General features: G+C 48.8%; 1 protein-coding gene across 1 annotated transcript in view; it reads right to left on the reverse strand.

The window, feature by feature from the left end:
* Positions 1-12473, reverse strand: part of CSNK1G2 (casein kinase 1 gamma 2) — a 92048-nt gene that overhangs the window by 17010 nt on the left and 62565 nt on the right. The window contains exon 9 of the mRNA XM_029613938.1: positions 8011-8159. Within this exon, the coding sequence (XP_029469798.1) occupies positions 8011-8159 (149 nt within the window). The remainder of the gene's footprint in view (positions 1-8010; positions 8160-12473) is intronic.

A 12473-nucleotide genomic window follows, 5' to 3' on the forward strand; every position in this document is an offset into this window, starting at 1 on the left:
TTGTACATCGCTTTGAGCGACTTTTAATCTGGAAACAGCGATTCATAAATAGTTTAAATAAAACCTTCAAACAAAAAGGAGATTCAGCTATTGCTGCCTTCCAAAGTTATTAAAATAAACCTCTTGCATTAAAAAATAAAAAAAAGGGAAGAGAAGGAAAAACAAAATCTAATATAAAGATACACCAAGCTGGGTCAGACCAAGGTCCATCAACCCAGTATCCTGTTTTCAACAGTGACCAGGCTGGGTCACAGGTACACAGCAGATCCCAAAAGTAGATCTATTTCTTGTGGCTTTCTCAAGCCTACCTATTAATGTTGTATTGACTTTTGCTCCAGAAACATATCCAAATCTCTTTTAAACTCTGCTGTGCTAATCACCTTGATCTTGTCCTCAGGTAACAAAGTACTTTTTCACCATTATATACGATCAAGTTGTGGAATCAATGATTTGTTTTAGATCTGCTGGTTGTTAGTTTCATGACGTGCCCCCTTGTTTTAATATTTGATAAGGTAATAACAACAGGTGTTCTCCTAGGACAGCAGGATGTTAGTCTAGAAGCTTTGACTGGCACACTAAACATGCCCAGCATGCCACTATCTGTGAGCCCACGCAAGGTCCCCCTTCAGTCTCATAACATAGAAAAATACAAGCGAAAAAAAATAAAACGAAGGAGAAAAACAACTCCACGGGGTGGGTGGGCGGGTTTCCTGAGGTCCAACATCCTGCTATCCTAAGAGAACACCTGTTACAGGTAAGCAACTGCACATTCTCCTAGGACAAACAGGATGGTAGTCCTCACAGATGGGTGAATACCAAGCTCCAGGCTTTTCCCGGCAACAACGAAGACCAACGGGTACCGAACAAGGTGCCAACAGGCACAAAAACTGAAGTACTGTTGGCCAGAAGGGAGACAGCCTGGTCTCAACCAGGGGCCCAAGGCTGGAAGAGTTGGGTTTAAGTCTGGAAGAGATTGCTAGGACAGATTAGCCGAATCTGCCGTTTTGTCGACCATCCTTGTCCAAGCAGTAATGGGTGGCGAATATGTGCAGGGAGCTCCACATCGCAGCCCTGCAGATTTCGAAGATGGGAACAGCCCATAAGTGGGCCACAGACACCACCAGAGCCCTCACACAGTGAGTTTTAAACTCCAGCTTTCTAGCTGAAGGCCCGATTGAGCATAGCAGAATGAGATGCAATCTGCTAGCCAGTTGGATAAGGTCTGTTTACCCACCGAGACCCCCCATTCTATTCTTATCAAAAGATATGAATAGCTGGGTGGACTGTATGGCCTGCTGAGCGTTGTAAGTAGAAGGCCAGAGTTATCTTGCAATCCAATGTATGTAAAGCCCATTCCTCTTGGTGGGAATGGGGTCTTGGGGAAAAAAGTGGGAAACACAATGGACTGATTTATGTGAAAGTCAGTCACGACCTTAGGCAGGAACTTGGGAAGTGTACGCAGGACCACACGATCATGAAAGAATTTCGTGTTGGGTGGCTACGTAACCAAGGCCTGAAGCTCGCTTACCCTACGAGCCGAAGTAACTGCCACCAGGAATAGGACCTTTCATGCGAGGAATTTCAGCTCACAGGTGCACATAGGCTCAAAAGGAGGATGCATAAGTCATGCCAACACAATGTTGGCATGACTTATGCATGACACAACAGGGGGCTGCATAAAGCGACCTACTATAGGCTGAACCAAGATGGGCATGCCAGCGACACCCCGATGAACTTTGACCAATGTGGTTTTAAGCCCAGCCTCGGAAAGGTGCCACAAGTAGTCCACGAATCAGCACATGAATGGATCTAATCCATGCCCCTTATGCCAAACAAAGAACCTCTTCCATTTCAATTGGTAAAACTTCCTAGTGGAAGACTTTCTGGAAGCCACCAGCACCTGGGAGATGTTTTCTGAGAAGTCCAGGGGCTAAAGGACTAGGCGCTCAACATTCAGGCCGTTAAGGCCAACGTCGCAGGTTCGGATGGCGCACAGTGCCCTGATTCTGTGTTAACAGATCAGGCGCAATCCTGAGGCTGATGGAATCCCTGATCGACAGGTCCTGAAGGAAGGGGAACCAGATCTGCCTGGGCCAGTAGGGTGCCACGAGGATCATGGTCCCCCAGTCCTGCTGGAGAGTTCAGGAGGAACGGAAGACGAGGGTACGCGTACAGGAGACCCATGCCCCAATGAAGGGTGAAGGCGGAGGGTGGATGGCTGTCTGTTCTGAATAGGGAGCAAAACATTGCTCACCTTGCAGTTGTACCAGGAGTCGAAGAGGTCCACAGAGTTCCCCACAGACATAAAATCCAAGCTGCCACTTCGGGTTCAGTGACCACTCGTGTGGCTGAAAAGAGTGGCTTAGACGGTCTGCCAGCACAATCAGCATCCCGGGCAGGTACGTCGTTTGCAGAGACATCCCCCTGCGACAAAGCCCAGGACCAGATCTACACTGCTTCCTGACAGAGGAGGAATGATCCCGTGCCTCCTTGCTTATTGATGTACCATATCACGACCTGATTATCCATTCAAATCAGGACTGCTTTGTGGGACAAGTGGTCTCGGAATGCCCAAAGAGCGTAACAAATCGCCTGAAGTTCCAAGACGTTTATCTGGCATAGAGCTTCCTGAGTGGTCCAGTAACCCTGTATGTGGAGGTTGTCCACATGGGCCCCCCCTCCCTCCCCAGCCCTGAGAGGCATTGGTACTAAGTATTACTTGAGGGAGGGCAGCCTGGAAGGGGATCCCTTGCTCCAGACTGGAAAAATTCTCCCACCAAGACAGAGATTTTCAAAGTTTGCATGATGGAGACACAGGCCTTGAGGTCCTGGGATGCCTGCTGCCATTGCTACCACAACATCCACTGCACTCTGAGCATGCAGAGATGGACTAATGGGGTAACATGGACAGAGACAGAGTGGCCCAACAAGCAAAGCAGTAAATGGGCACTTACGTACTGAATGTTGTGCACCAAGGTTGCCAGCGAGGATAGGGCAAAGGCCCGATTGCGGGGCAAGAACGCTTTTGCCTGAGTCGCGTCCAGCCTGGCTCCTATGAAGTCCAGCTGGGGGGATGGACAGAGGGTGAGACTTCGGGTAGTTGATAACAAAACCCAGAGACTGCAGTGCCCACAACGTCAGGGCCAATGTGCTCAGTGCTCCTGCGCGGGAATTACTTTTGACCAGCCAGTTGTCTAGATAAGGAAAGACGTACCACACAGTGTCCGAGATGCACTGCCACCACTATCAGGCACCTGGTGAAGACGTGAGAGACTGAGGCCAAACCAAATGGCAGCACTCTGTACGGGTAGTGAGCCTGCCCCACCACAAAGCGAAGGTACTTCCTATGTCTGGGGAAGATGGCAATGTGGGCATAGGCATCCTAGAGCTCGAGGGAGCACAGCCAATGCCCCTTCCGGAGTAGGGGTATCAGAATGTCCAGAGAAACCATTTTGAACTTCTCTCTTCGGAGGAATTTGTTCAATGCCCCGAGATCGAGAATGGGGCGCAAGCCTCCAGTTCTCTTTGGTATCAAGAAATACCTTGAATAAAATCCTTGACCCTGCTGATGACGGGGAACAGGTTCTACCGCTCTCACCGTTAGCAGGGTGAAGAGCTCTGTCAGAAGTATGTCCTGCTGGGCAGACGAACCCCACGATGAACATGGGGGAGAGTCCTCCAGGATTTCTCTGAAATTTAATCAATACCCCTGACGAACTATGGTGAGGACCCATCGTTCCAAGGTGATGATAGACTAGCAATGGATAAAGCAAAGAAGTCTTCCTCTCATTGGAGGATCGGGTGCCAGGGGTATGATGTGCTGATTCATGCTCCCTCGCCTCCAGTCAAAACCCCGTAACTGGGGCCTGTTGGGGGGCTGGCTGGGGTTTAGGAGTTCGCTGTTAACGGGAGCAGCCCCTGGAACTAGCACAAGGCGTGTGAGTCCGGGAGATGGGGGATAGTACTTCCATTGCTGATAGGACTTCCTGGAACTTGATCAAGAAGACTTCCTGACAGAGGATGGCGGATCTGAAGCACTAGCGGATAGCTGTTGAAGGGTTTCATGGTGATCCTTCAATTGAGCTACTGCATCCCTGATCTTGTCCCCAAAAAGATTCTCTCCTTTGCAGGGGAAGTCAGCCATCTTCTCCTGAACCTCTGGCATAAAGCTTCCTGAGTGGTCGGAAGCACGGAGCCGGGCCATCCTACGGACACCAATGCCCACAGCGGTCACCCTGGCTGCTGTATCAAAGACATCCTAGGTGGATCTCACCTCGTGTTTTCCAGCTTCAAGCCCTGTCGTGTGACAGTGGAGAACGACTCCTGCTGCAGCATTCTACAAGTTCCTGGACCTGTATCCACAGGTTCCAGTTGTATTGGGTCATGTACAACTGAGAGGTGATACGGGCAATGAGCATAGCACCCTGAAAGACCTTCCTACCCAAGGCATTCAGCTCCCTATGTTCTTGTCCTAGAGGGGAAGAGGCATGGGTGCGGGAGCGTTTGGCCTTTTTGAGAGCGAACTCCACTACCACAGACTGGTGAGGGATATGGCATCTCTCAAAACCCAAGGCCTGCTGCACCAAGTTGGTGGCATCTGCTTTCCTATTTACCGGAGAAAAGGATATTCGGGTGTTCCCACATCTGAAGGAGAAGGTTCTTAAGACATCGTGGATAGGAACAGCCACCATCTCCTTCTGGGCATCGACAAATTGGGGGACTTCCAACATTTTATGTCGTGCATCCTCCGTGAGGAGCTGGAAGGGGATGCCCTCAGCCATGGTCCTTACAAAACCCGCAAAGGAGAGGTCCTCTAGGGGATACAGACACCTTTCCTCTGGAGGTGAAGGTTCTGAGAGGGGTCGTCAGAGACCTCAGAGGAAGATTTTGAAGAATCATCTCCCCATGGATCAGACCCTCCTCTTTGCTTAGGCCCCCGCAGGGCCAGCAAGGTGAGGTCTGTGCAAATCTCCGACCTGGGCACAGAGGGGTTCAAGGGCACCAAAGGTATAGAGGGCTCAGATGGCCCTGGCAGCAGCAGGGGCACCGGTCTCAAGAGGCTGGATGTCCCGGGCAAAGGCTTAGGGAACTGAGGCCTTGGGACCGGCACCGGCAGTCTGTACGTGTCTTCCTCCCCAATGATGGGGAACGCTCCTGAAGGGGGCATTTGTGGCCTTTGAGGAACCAAAGGTCCCTCGGGCACCGGTTGCGTCGGAAGGGCACCAAGTAGGACGTCCAGATGCTCGAGCAAGGGTGCCAAGATAGGTGGCACAGGCTCCGGCACCAGTATAGGGGCCGGTGGCAGGGGCGGTTCAATGCTCCATAGGGCTCAGAGCACCGCACTGAACCCTGCAGTCCAACTCCTACTGGAAGTCTGGTGAGGACAGGACTGATAGAGGGGGACGAGGCATCACTGGAGCCTCCTCGGAGGCACGGTGCCTGGCACCAGTATCGTGGGGAATGCCTGGGACTCCCAGGTCTGTCAGAGGATGAGGCCTCCTCACCACAGGGTTGCTTCGGTGGCGGCATGGCAGCCGCTAGTGCTGCAGCAGAACTGGCGCTGTGTATTGATGACGACTGTGTCGGTGTTTCTGGGAACTCCCACTGGGCTCAGCCTAGTCTTTCCCCAGTGCCGAGGATCCAGATGTTCTCGAAAGTGGTGAAACCATGGAGGAGTGGTCACAGTCTCCTCAGTCCCTGGATGATGATGCTGCCAGGTGTGTAGAAAGGAATAGCGTATCCAGCAATTCCCCTCAAGCCTCGGGTGTTGATGACTCCAAGGCGGGCGTGGATGGAGCAGACTTTTTGGAACCAAAAGGTTTCTCCATTTTATCAAGCTGAGCAAGACAGCCCTTGGGGGTTATCTGGTCGCACTGCTGACACCCTCGGACGTCGTGCAATGCCCCTCTCCCCAGGCAGAGGATACAAAGCTCATGCATATCCGTGATGGACATACTCCGTGGGCACTGCGGGCCCAGATGAAAACTGGACACCATGAAGAAAGAAAACTGGCAAGCAGTTGATGACTGGGGGCCACCAAGAAATGACACTCCGAGAATCAACTGCAGAGAAGGGAGAAAAGTCAACCTATCTCACCGAGGAAGGTACACCACCCGGAGAAGAGGGACCCAACGTTTAGATGGGAGAAATATTGTTAATATTAAACAAGAAACACTTGAGAAGTTGAGCTCCAAAACCACGAGGCAACTACACCATGGAAAAGAGTCTGAAGGGGGACCTATTGTGGACGCACGGATAGTGGCATGCTTGGCATGCTCAGTGTGCCAGTCAAAACTTCTAGAAACTTTGACAAAAGTTTTCCATGCTGGGCTCCATCTAATGATGTCACCCATCTGTGAGGACTACGATCCTGCTTGTCCTAGGAGAACTGTTCCATCTCCTTTATCATTTTGACTATCCTTCTCTGCACTTTTTCTAGTTTGGCTATGGGGCATCCAGAACTGCACACAATACTCTAGATGCAGCTGCAATATCAATCTATAAAAAGAATATATTTTCCATTTATTCTCCAATCCTTTTTGGATCATTCCTAACATTCTATTTGCTTTTTTTGACCACTGCTGTGCCCTGAGCTAAGGATTTCAACGAATCATCTACAAAGTCCTTTTCCTGGATGCCGACTCCTAACATGGAACCCAGCATTGTTGTACCTGTAGTTGGGATTATTTTTCCCTGTGTGCATTACATTTTATCTGCCATTCTGATGTCCAGTCTCCTAGTCTCCAAAAGTCTTTTTGCAGTTTCTTGCAATCTGCTGCTGTTTTAACAACTTTGAATAATTTTGTGTCATCTGTAAATCTGATGACCTCACTCAAAGCTTTTTTTTTTTCAAGATCCTTCCTAAATATGCTAAGCACGGGTCCCAGTACAAATCCATGGGGCACTCCACTAATGACCCTTTTCCATTTGGAAAATTGACTATTTAGTTCTTCCCTCCATTTCCTATCTTGCAACCAAGTACTAATCCAATTTAATGGAATCAATCACTTTTTGTGACTTTTTGTTATATAATTCAAATTGTTTTTCCAAGTTCTTCTAGGTTATTGTTCATGGTTCTATGTATAGCCTATAGGCAAGTTTACGTTCTTTGTAAACCGGTTTGATTTGTATCTAATGCAAGAAGATCGGTATATAAAAACTAAAAATAAATAAATAAATAAATAATCCATGATAGAACACTGCCCTCTATCCCATGACATTTTAATTTCTTGAGAAATCTCATAAGAGACTCTGTCAAATGCCATCTGAAAATTCAAACACAATATCAACACCTTCTAAGAAAATCTAATAGATCTGTAAAGATTTCCTTTTGCTAAAACCATGCTGACTCTTCCCTATTAAGACAGCTCTATCTTTATGGCCAGTAATTTTGAGGTCCACATTCAATCAGCTAACTTTAGAGGTATATTCAGTAGTACAGACGCACTATTGAATATAACCGGCTAACTTAGCTGGCTAACTCAACACTTCCCAGTTACACCCCTGGAATGCCCCTAACTTAGCCAGCTAAATTCTAGTCTATTAGCTGGCTAAGTGCCCAAATATTAATTTAGCTGGCTAACTTCCAAGTTAACCGACTAAATAGCATGGACCTCTGTTTTTAAAAATAGTTTTTACCATTTTGCCTGGCACCAACATCAAGCTTACAGATCTACACTTTCCTGGATAACCCCTGGAGCCCTTTTTAAAAATTGGTGTTACATTTGCCACCCTCCAGTCTTCAGGTATTGTGGTTGCTTTAAGATGACCGGTAACATTATTAGTAACAGGTTTGCAATTTCATGTCCGAATTCTTTCAGGACTCGGGGGTGGATTTCACCTGATCCTAATGATCTCTCATGCTTTATTTTGTTAATTCGATCTATTATATCCTCTGTTTACAAGTCTTCATTTGTTGGGAATTGTATGGGTATTTGAATTCCATCAGTGCCCCCAGTTGTACTCAAGTGATCCATTAAACAGCCTGATGGAAACTGAGACGGGACTTACTAGGGGTTTTCCCACCCAGTCGTACTCGTAATCGAACACAAATCCATTCCTGTCAAATAGATCTGTGAAGAGTTTCCGTAGGTAGTCATAATCTGGTTTCTCGAAGAAATCCAGCCGCCGTACATAGCGCAGGTAGGTAGCCAGCTCCTCTGTGACAAAAGCAAAAGGAAAATTGAAAATATTTTTACAGAACTAATATTCTGTGAATGAATCTCATTTAATGTGGATGGATACATCATTTACCAGAGGACATGATTTGGAAAATCATGGCCCATTAAAAACAAAAAAACATTAATTTAAAAAGTTGTATGGGGAACTTTCTTACCTGTTAATTTTCTTTCCATTAGTCCTGCTACACCAGTCCAGTCCATACAGGTGGGTTTTGTCCCCCTACCAACAAATGGAGGCAGAGAACACTGTTTTCCCAATGTGACATCATTGCCACTACTTAGGGGTTGTGCAGCTCAGAGGAAATCCAGTATATTGATAAAGCCCCAAAACAGATCAGGCATTCTAATATATAAGAACTAAGAGAAAAAAATTCCCAACAAAACGAGTAGAAAATCCTCTTTAGTTCCAATACCTGTTCCGAAACTGAATAGGAAAACGAACTGCCAAACATAGAAAAGGATAGGAGGGAGACAATTATCAACAGCTAGACAAACTATCAACAGACCAAGCTGACAGTCATAAAGAGGCTCTGGACTGGTGTAGCAGGACTAATGGAAAGAAAATTAATAGATAAGAAATTTCTCCTTCCACTTCATCCTGCTACATCAGTCCAACCCATACAAGAGGGAAGTACAGAAGTCCCACTAATCTGGGGAGGGGGGGGGGGGGGGGGGGAACAAGCAAGGACCGCTTTGAGAACTCCCACCGCATAGGCAGAGTCCTCCTTGGCCAAAACATCCAGCATTGTAATGCTTCACCAAGTGGCCACCTTATAAATGTCCATCGGTGTATCTGCAGTTTCTTCTATCCAAGAGGAGGTCTGCACCCTGGTAGAATGGACTTGAACCAACTCAAGTGGTTTTCTACCATTGAGCACATAGACCAAGAGAACTGTTTCTTTGATCCAGCAAGCTAAAGTAGTTCTGGAGGCTCTCTCACCCTTCAAATAAGACAAAACGTTTATAGGACTTGCAGAAGGCATTAGTCACTTCCAGATAATGAAGCAGAACTTTGTGGATGTCCAGACAGCTCAAAGACTTCTATTCGTTTCTTCACTCCTCCCAAGAAAAAGCCAGAAGGGAGTTATGAAATGTGGAAACTTTCAAATAAAAGGAAGGCACAGGAAGGAAAGTAACTGCAAGCTGAAGAAATGACAAGGAAGGTATCCTGGCAAGACAAAGCCTCAATCTCTAAAATATGCAGCGGAGTATACTGCCACCAGAAGGGCCTTCAAGGAGAGATCCTTAAGCATCACATGCTTCAATGGATCAAAAGGAAGTGATACAACTATTCCGGTGGTGGGGGCGGCTGCCCTTAAGGACCCCCCCCCCCCTGGGATCGTAAGCTTGAGGTTCTCCTTAAACGAATCTTCAAAGTGTCAGCTCTCGGGGTCCAAGCAGCTGTTTGCAGCAGCGGGCGAGTCTCAGGAGGGTACAGCAGCTCTTGAGTGCCCGAGAGCTTTCCCCGGAGGAGACTGAACAGGAAGCGGCAGTGGCATATGGGGCAGTTGCTCTGTACGATCTTCTGCATACGTCTTCACGCACGATGGCTTCGGCATTGTGTCAGCTCACAGGCGTTTATGGCTCTGTAATTGGTCAGCCGATGTTTCCCCCAAATCGCAGCCGGGGCGTTTCCATTTAGGGGGAAATTCCTTTATGGGGACAATTTGGAGCAGCTTATTAAGTCTTTGGGGGACAATAAGGTGTACAAGCTCCCGGAGGATAGGCCAAAAGTATCCAGGGGTTTTGATTCCTCTCGTTCGTGTTTTTGAGGCCAGCGCTGTTTTCATCAGTCTAAGCTGGCGCCTTTTAGCCAAAGGCAGACGTCCGGGAGATCTCAGACTTGGTCCTATTTATTTTGCGGCCCATAGGCCCATCCGCGACGGTGGTACCCTGGGTGTGACAGGAGCCAAATCATCCCAATGAGAAACTGCCTGCCCACACCCATTCCGATCGGAGGACGGCTGTCCCTCTTTTACAAGGAGTGGGTCAAAATCACGTCGGACCACTGGGTTCTAAGCATTATAGAACATGGCTACGCCTTAGAGTTTGCTCGTCCCCTGCACAATCTATTCCTCGTGTCCCCCTATGGGTCCCTAGAAAAAAGGCATCAGGTGTCTGACTCTTCATTGTTGCTGGACCTAGGAGCGGTGATCCCGGTGCCTTCGGACAAAGTATGGACCGACAGATATTAGATTTACTTCCTAGTGCCGAAGGAGGGCTCCTTCCGTCTGATTTTGGATTTGAAGAAGGTTAACAGAGCTCTACGCATGCCCCGTTTTCGTATGGAGATGCTGTGTTCTGTAATCACCTCTGTCAGAAGCAGGGAATTTCTGGTGTCGCTCAATTTGACGGAAGCGTACCTTCATATTGCGATTCGGCGGGGGGTGGGGGGGGGGGGAATAATCAGCGGTATCTTCGGTTCATGATCCTTGGCAAGCATTACCAGTTTCAGGTCCTTCCCTTCGGTCTAGCTACTGCCCCGTGCACCTTTACCAAGGTGATGGTGGTTGTGGCAGCAGCTCTCCGAAGATAGGGGATCCTGGTCCATCCCTACTTGGACGATTGGCTCATCCGAGCAAAGTCGGAGGAGCTATGCGTGGCGGCGGTGGCCAAGCTGGTGCAGACTCTTCAAACCCTGGGATAGATAATCAATTCAGCCAAGAGCCAGTTGTCTCCTGCTCAGGTCCTGGACGTTTTGGGAACCAGGTTCGATACACGGATCGGGAAAGTATTTCTTATGCAGGAGAGGATAGACAAGCTCCTGTCTCAGGTTCAGTGGCTATTGTCTCTACCTCTTCCCAAGGTGTGGGACTACTTGCAGGTGCTTGGCTCTATGGCAGCTACTCTGGAGTTGGTCCCATGGGCCTTCACCCACATGAGGCCGTTGCAGAGGGCTTTGCTCTCTCAGTGGGATCCCAAATTGAAGGAGTTTCAGGTTCCCTTACCGCTCCAGGAGCCAGCCAGGTCCAGTCTAGCTTGGTGGCTGATCCCCGAACACTTGTCTCGGGGCGTGGATCTGGAAGACCCTCAGTGGGTCATTGTGACGATGGATGCCAGCCTTTCCGGTTGGAGGGCAGTTTGCGGATCTCAGGTGGCGCAAGGCCAATGGACGCAGCAGGAGGTACAATGGTCCAACCACCGTCTGGAGACAAGGGCGGTACGGTTGGCTTTACAGAAGTTCTTGCCTCTGGTTTGTCGGTTGGTGCGAATTCTCTCCAACAATGCAATGACGGTGACGTATATCAACCAGCAAGGAGGAACAAAGAGCCGTCCTGTGGCTATAGAAGCGGATGAGCTCATGGCCTGGGCGGAGGTACATCTTCTCAGGATAGCGGCTTCTCACATAGCCGGGGTCGACAACATTCAAGCGGATTTTCTGAGCCGTCAAAGATTGGATCCTGGAGAGTGGGAACTGTCAGACGAGGCATTCCAGTTGATCACTCATCTGTGGGAGTTTCCCCATTTGAATTTACTGGCGACAAGGGGGAATGCCAAGGCACCGCACTTCTTCAGTCGCAGAAGGGAGCACGGAGCGGAAGGAGTAGATGCCCTTGTCCTTCCGTGGCCTCGAGACATTCTGCTCTACGCATTCTCTCCTTGGTATCTGGTAGGCAAAGTCTTGAGAAGAATAGAGGCCTATCCGGGGACGGTGGTGCTGGTCGCTCTGAAATGGCCATGGAGGTAGTGGTTCACGGACCTTCGCAACCTAGCAGTGGATGGCCTGCTCCGTCTGGGTCACCTCCCGAATCTCCTGTGGCAGGGTCCAGTATTTTTCGACCAGGTGTATCGCTTTTGTCTAGCGGCTTGGCTTATGAGAGGCATCAGTTGAGAAAGAAGGGGTATCCAGATTCGGTAATTTCCACTCTTTTGCGGTCTTGCAAAACGTTCACCTCTCTTACATATGTTCGAGTCTGGAAAGTTTTGATTCTTGGTGTAGTAGATCGAACGTTTCCCCTAGGAGGGCCTCAATAGCCCACATTCTAGCCTTCTTGCAGAAGGATTTGGCGAAGAGGCTAGCTTTCAGCTCGCTACAGGATCAAGTGACGGCGTTGGGCTGCTTGCGTGGAAAAGTGGATGGAGCTTCCGTAGCCGCTCATCCAGATGTGGTACGTTTCCTTCGAGGTGCTAAGCACTTGAATCCACCACGTTGGGCTGTTTGTCCATCCTGGAGTTTAAATTTGGTCCTTCGGACGTTGTGTGCACCTCCGTTTGAACCGCTCCGATGCGTTACTTTGAAGGATCTTACGCTCAAAATGGTGTTTTTGGTGGCTATCTGCTCGGCTAGTTTCT

This window comes from Rhinatrema bivittatum, chromosome 8 (assembly GCF_901001135.1).
Source record: "Rhinatrema bivittatum chromosome 8, aRhiBiv1.1, whole genome shotgun sequence".
Classification (NCBI taxonomy): domain Eukaryota; kingdom Metazoa; phylum Chordata; class Amphibia; order Gymnophiona; family Rhinatrematidae; genus Rhinatrema; species Rhinatrema bivittatum.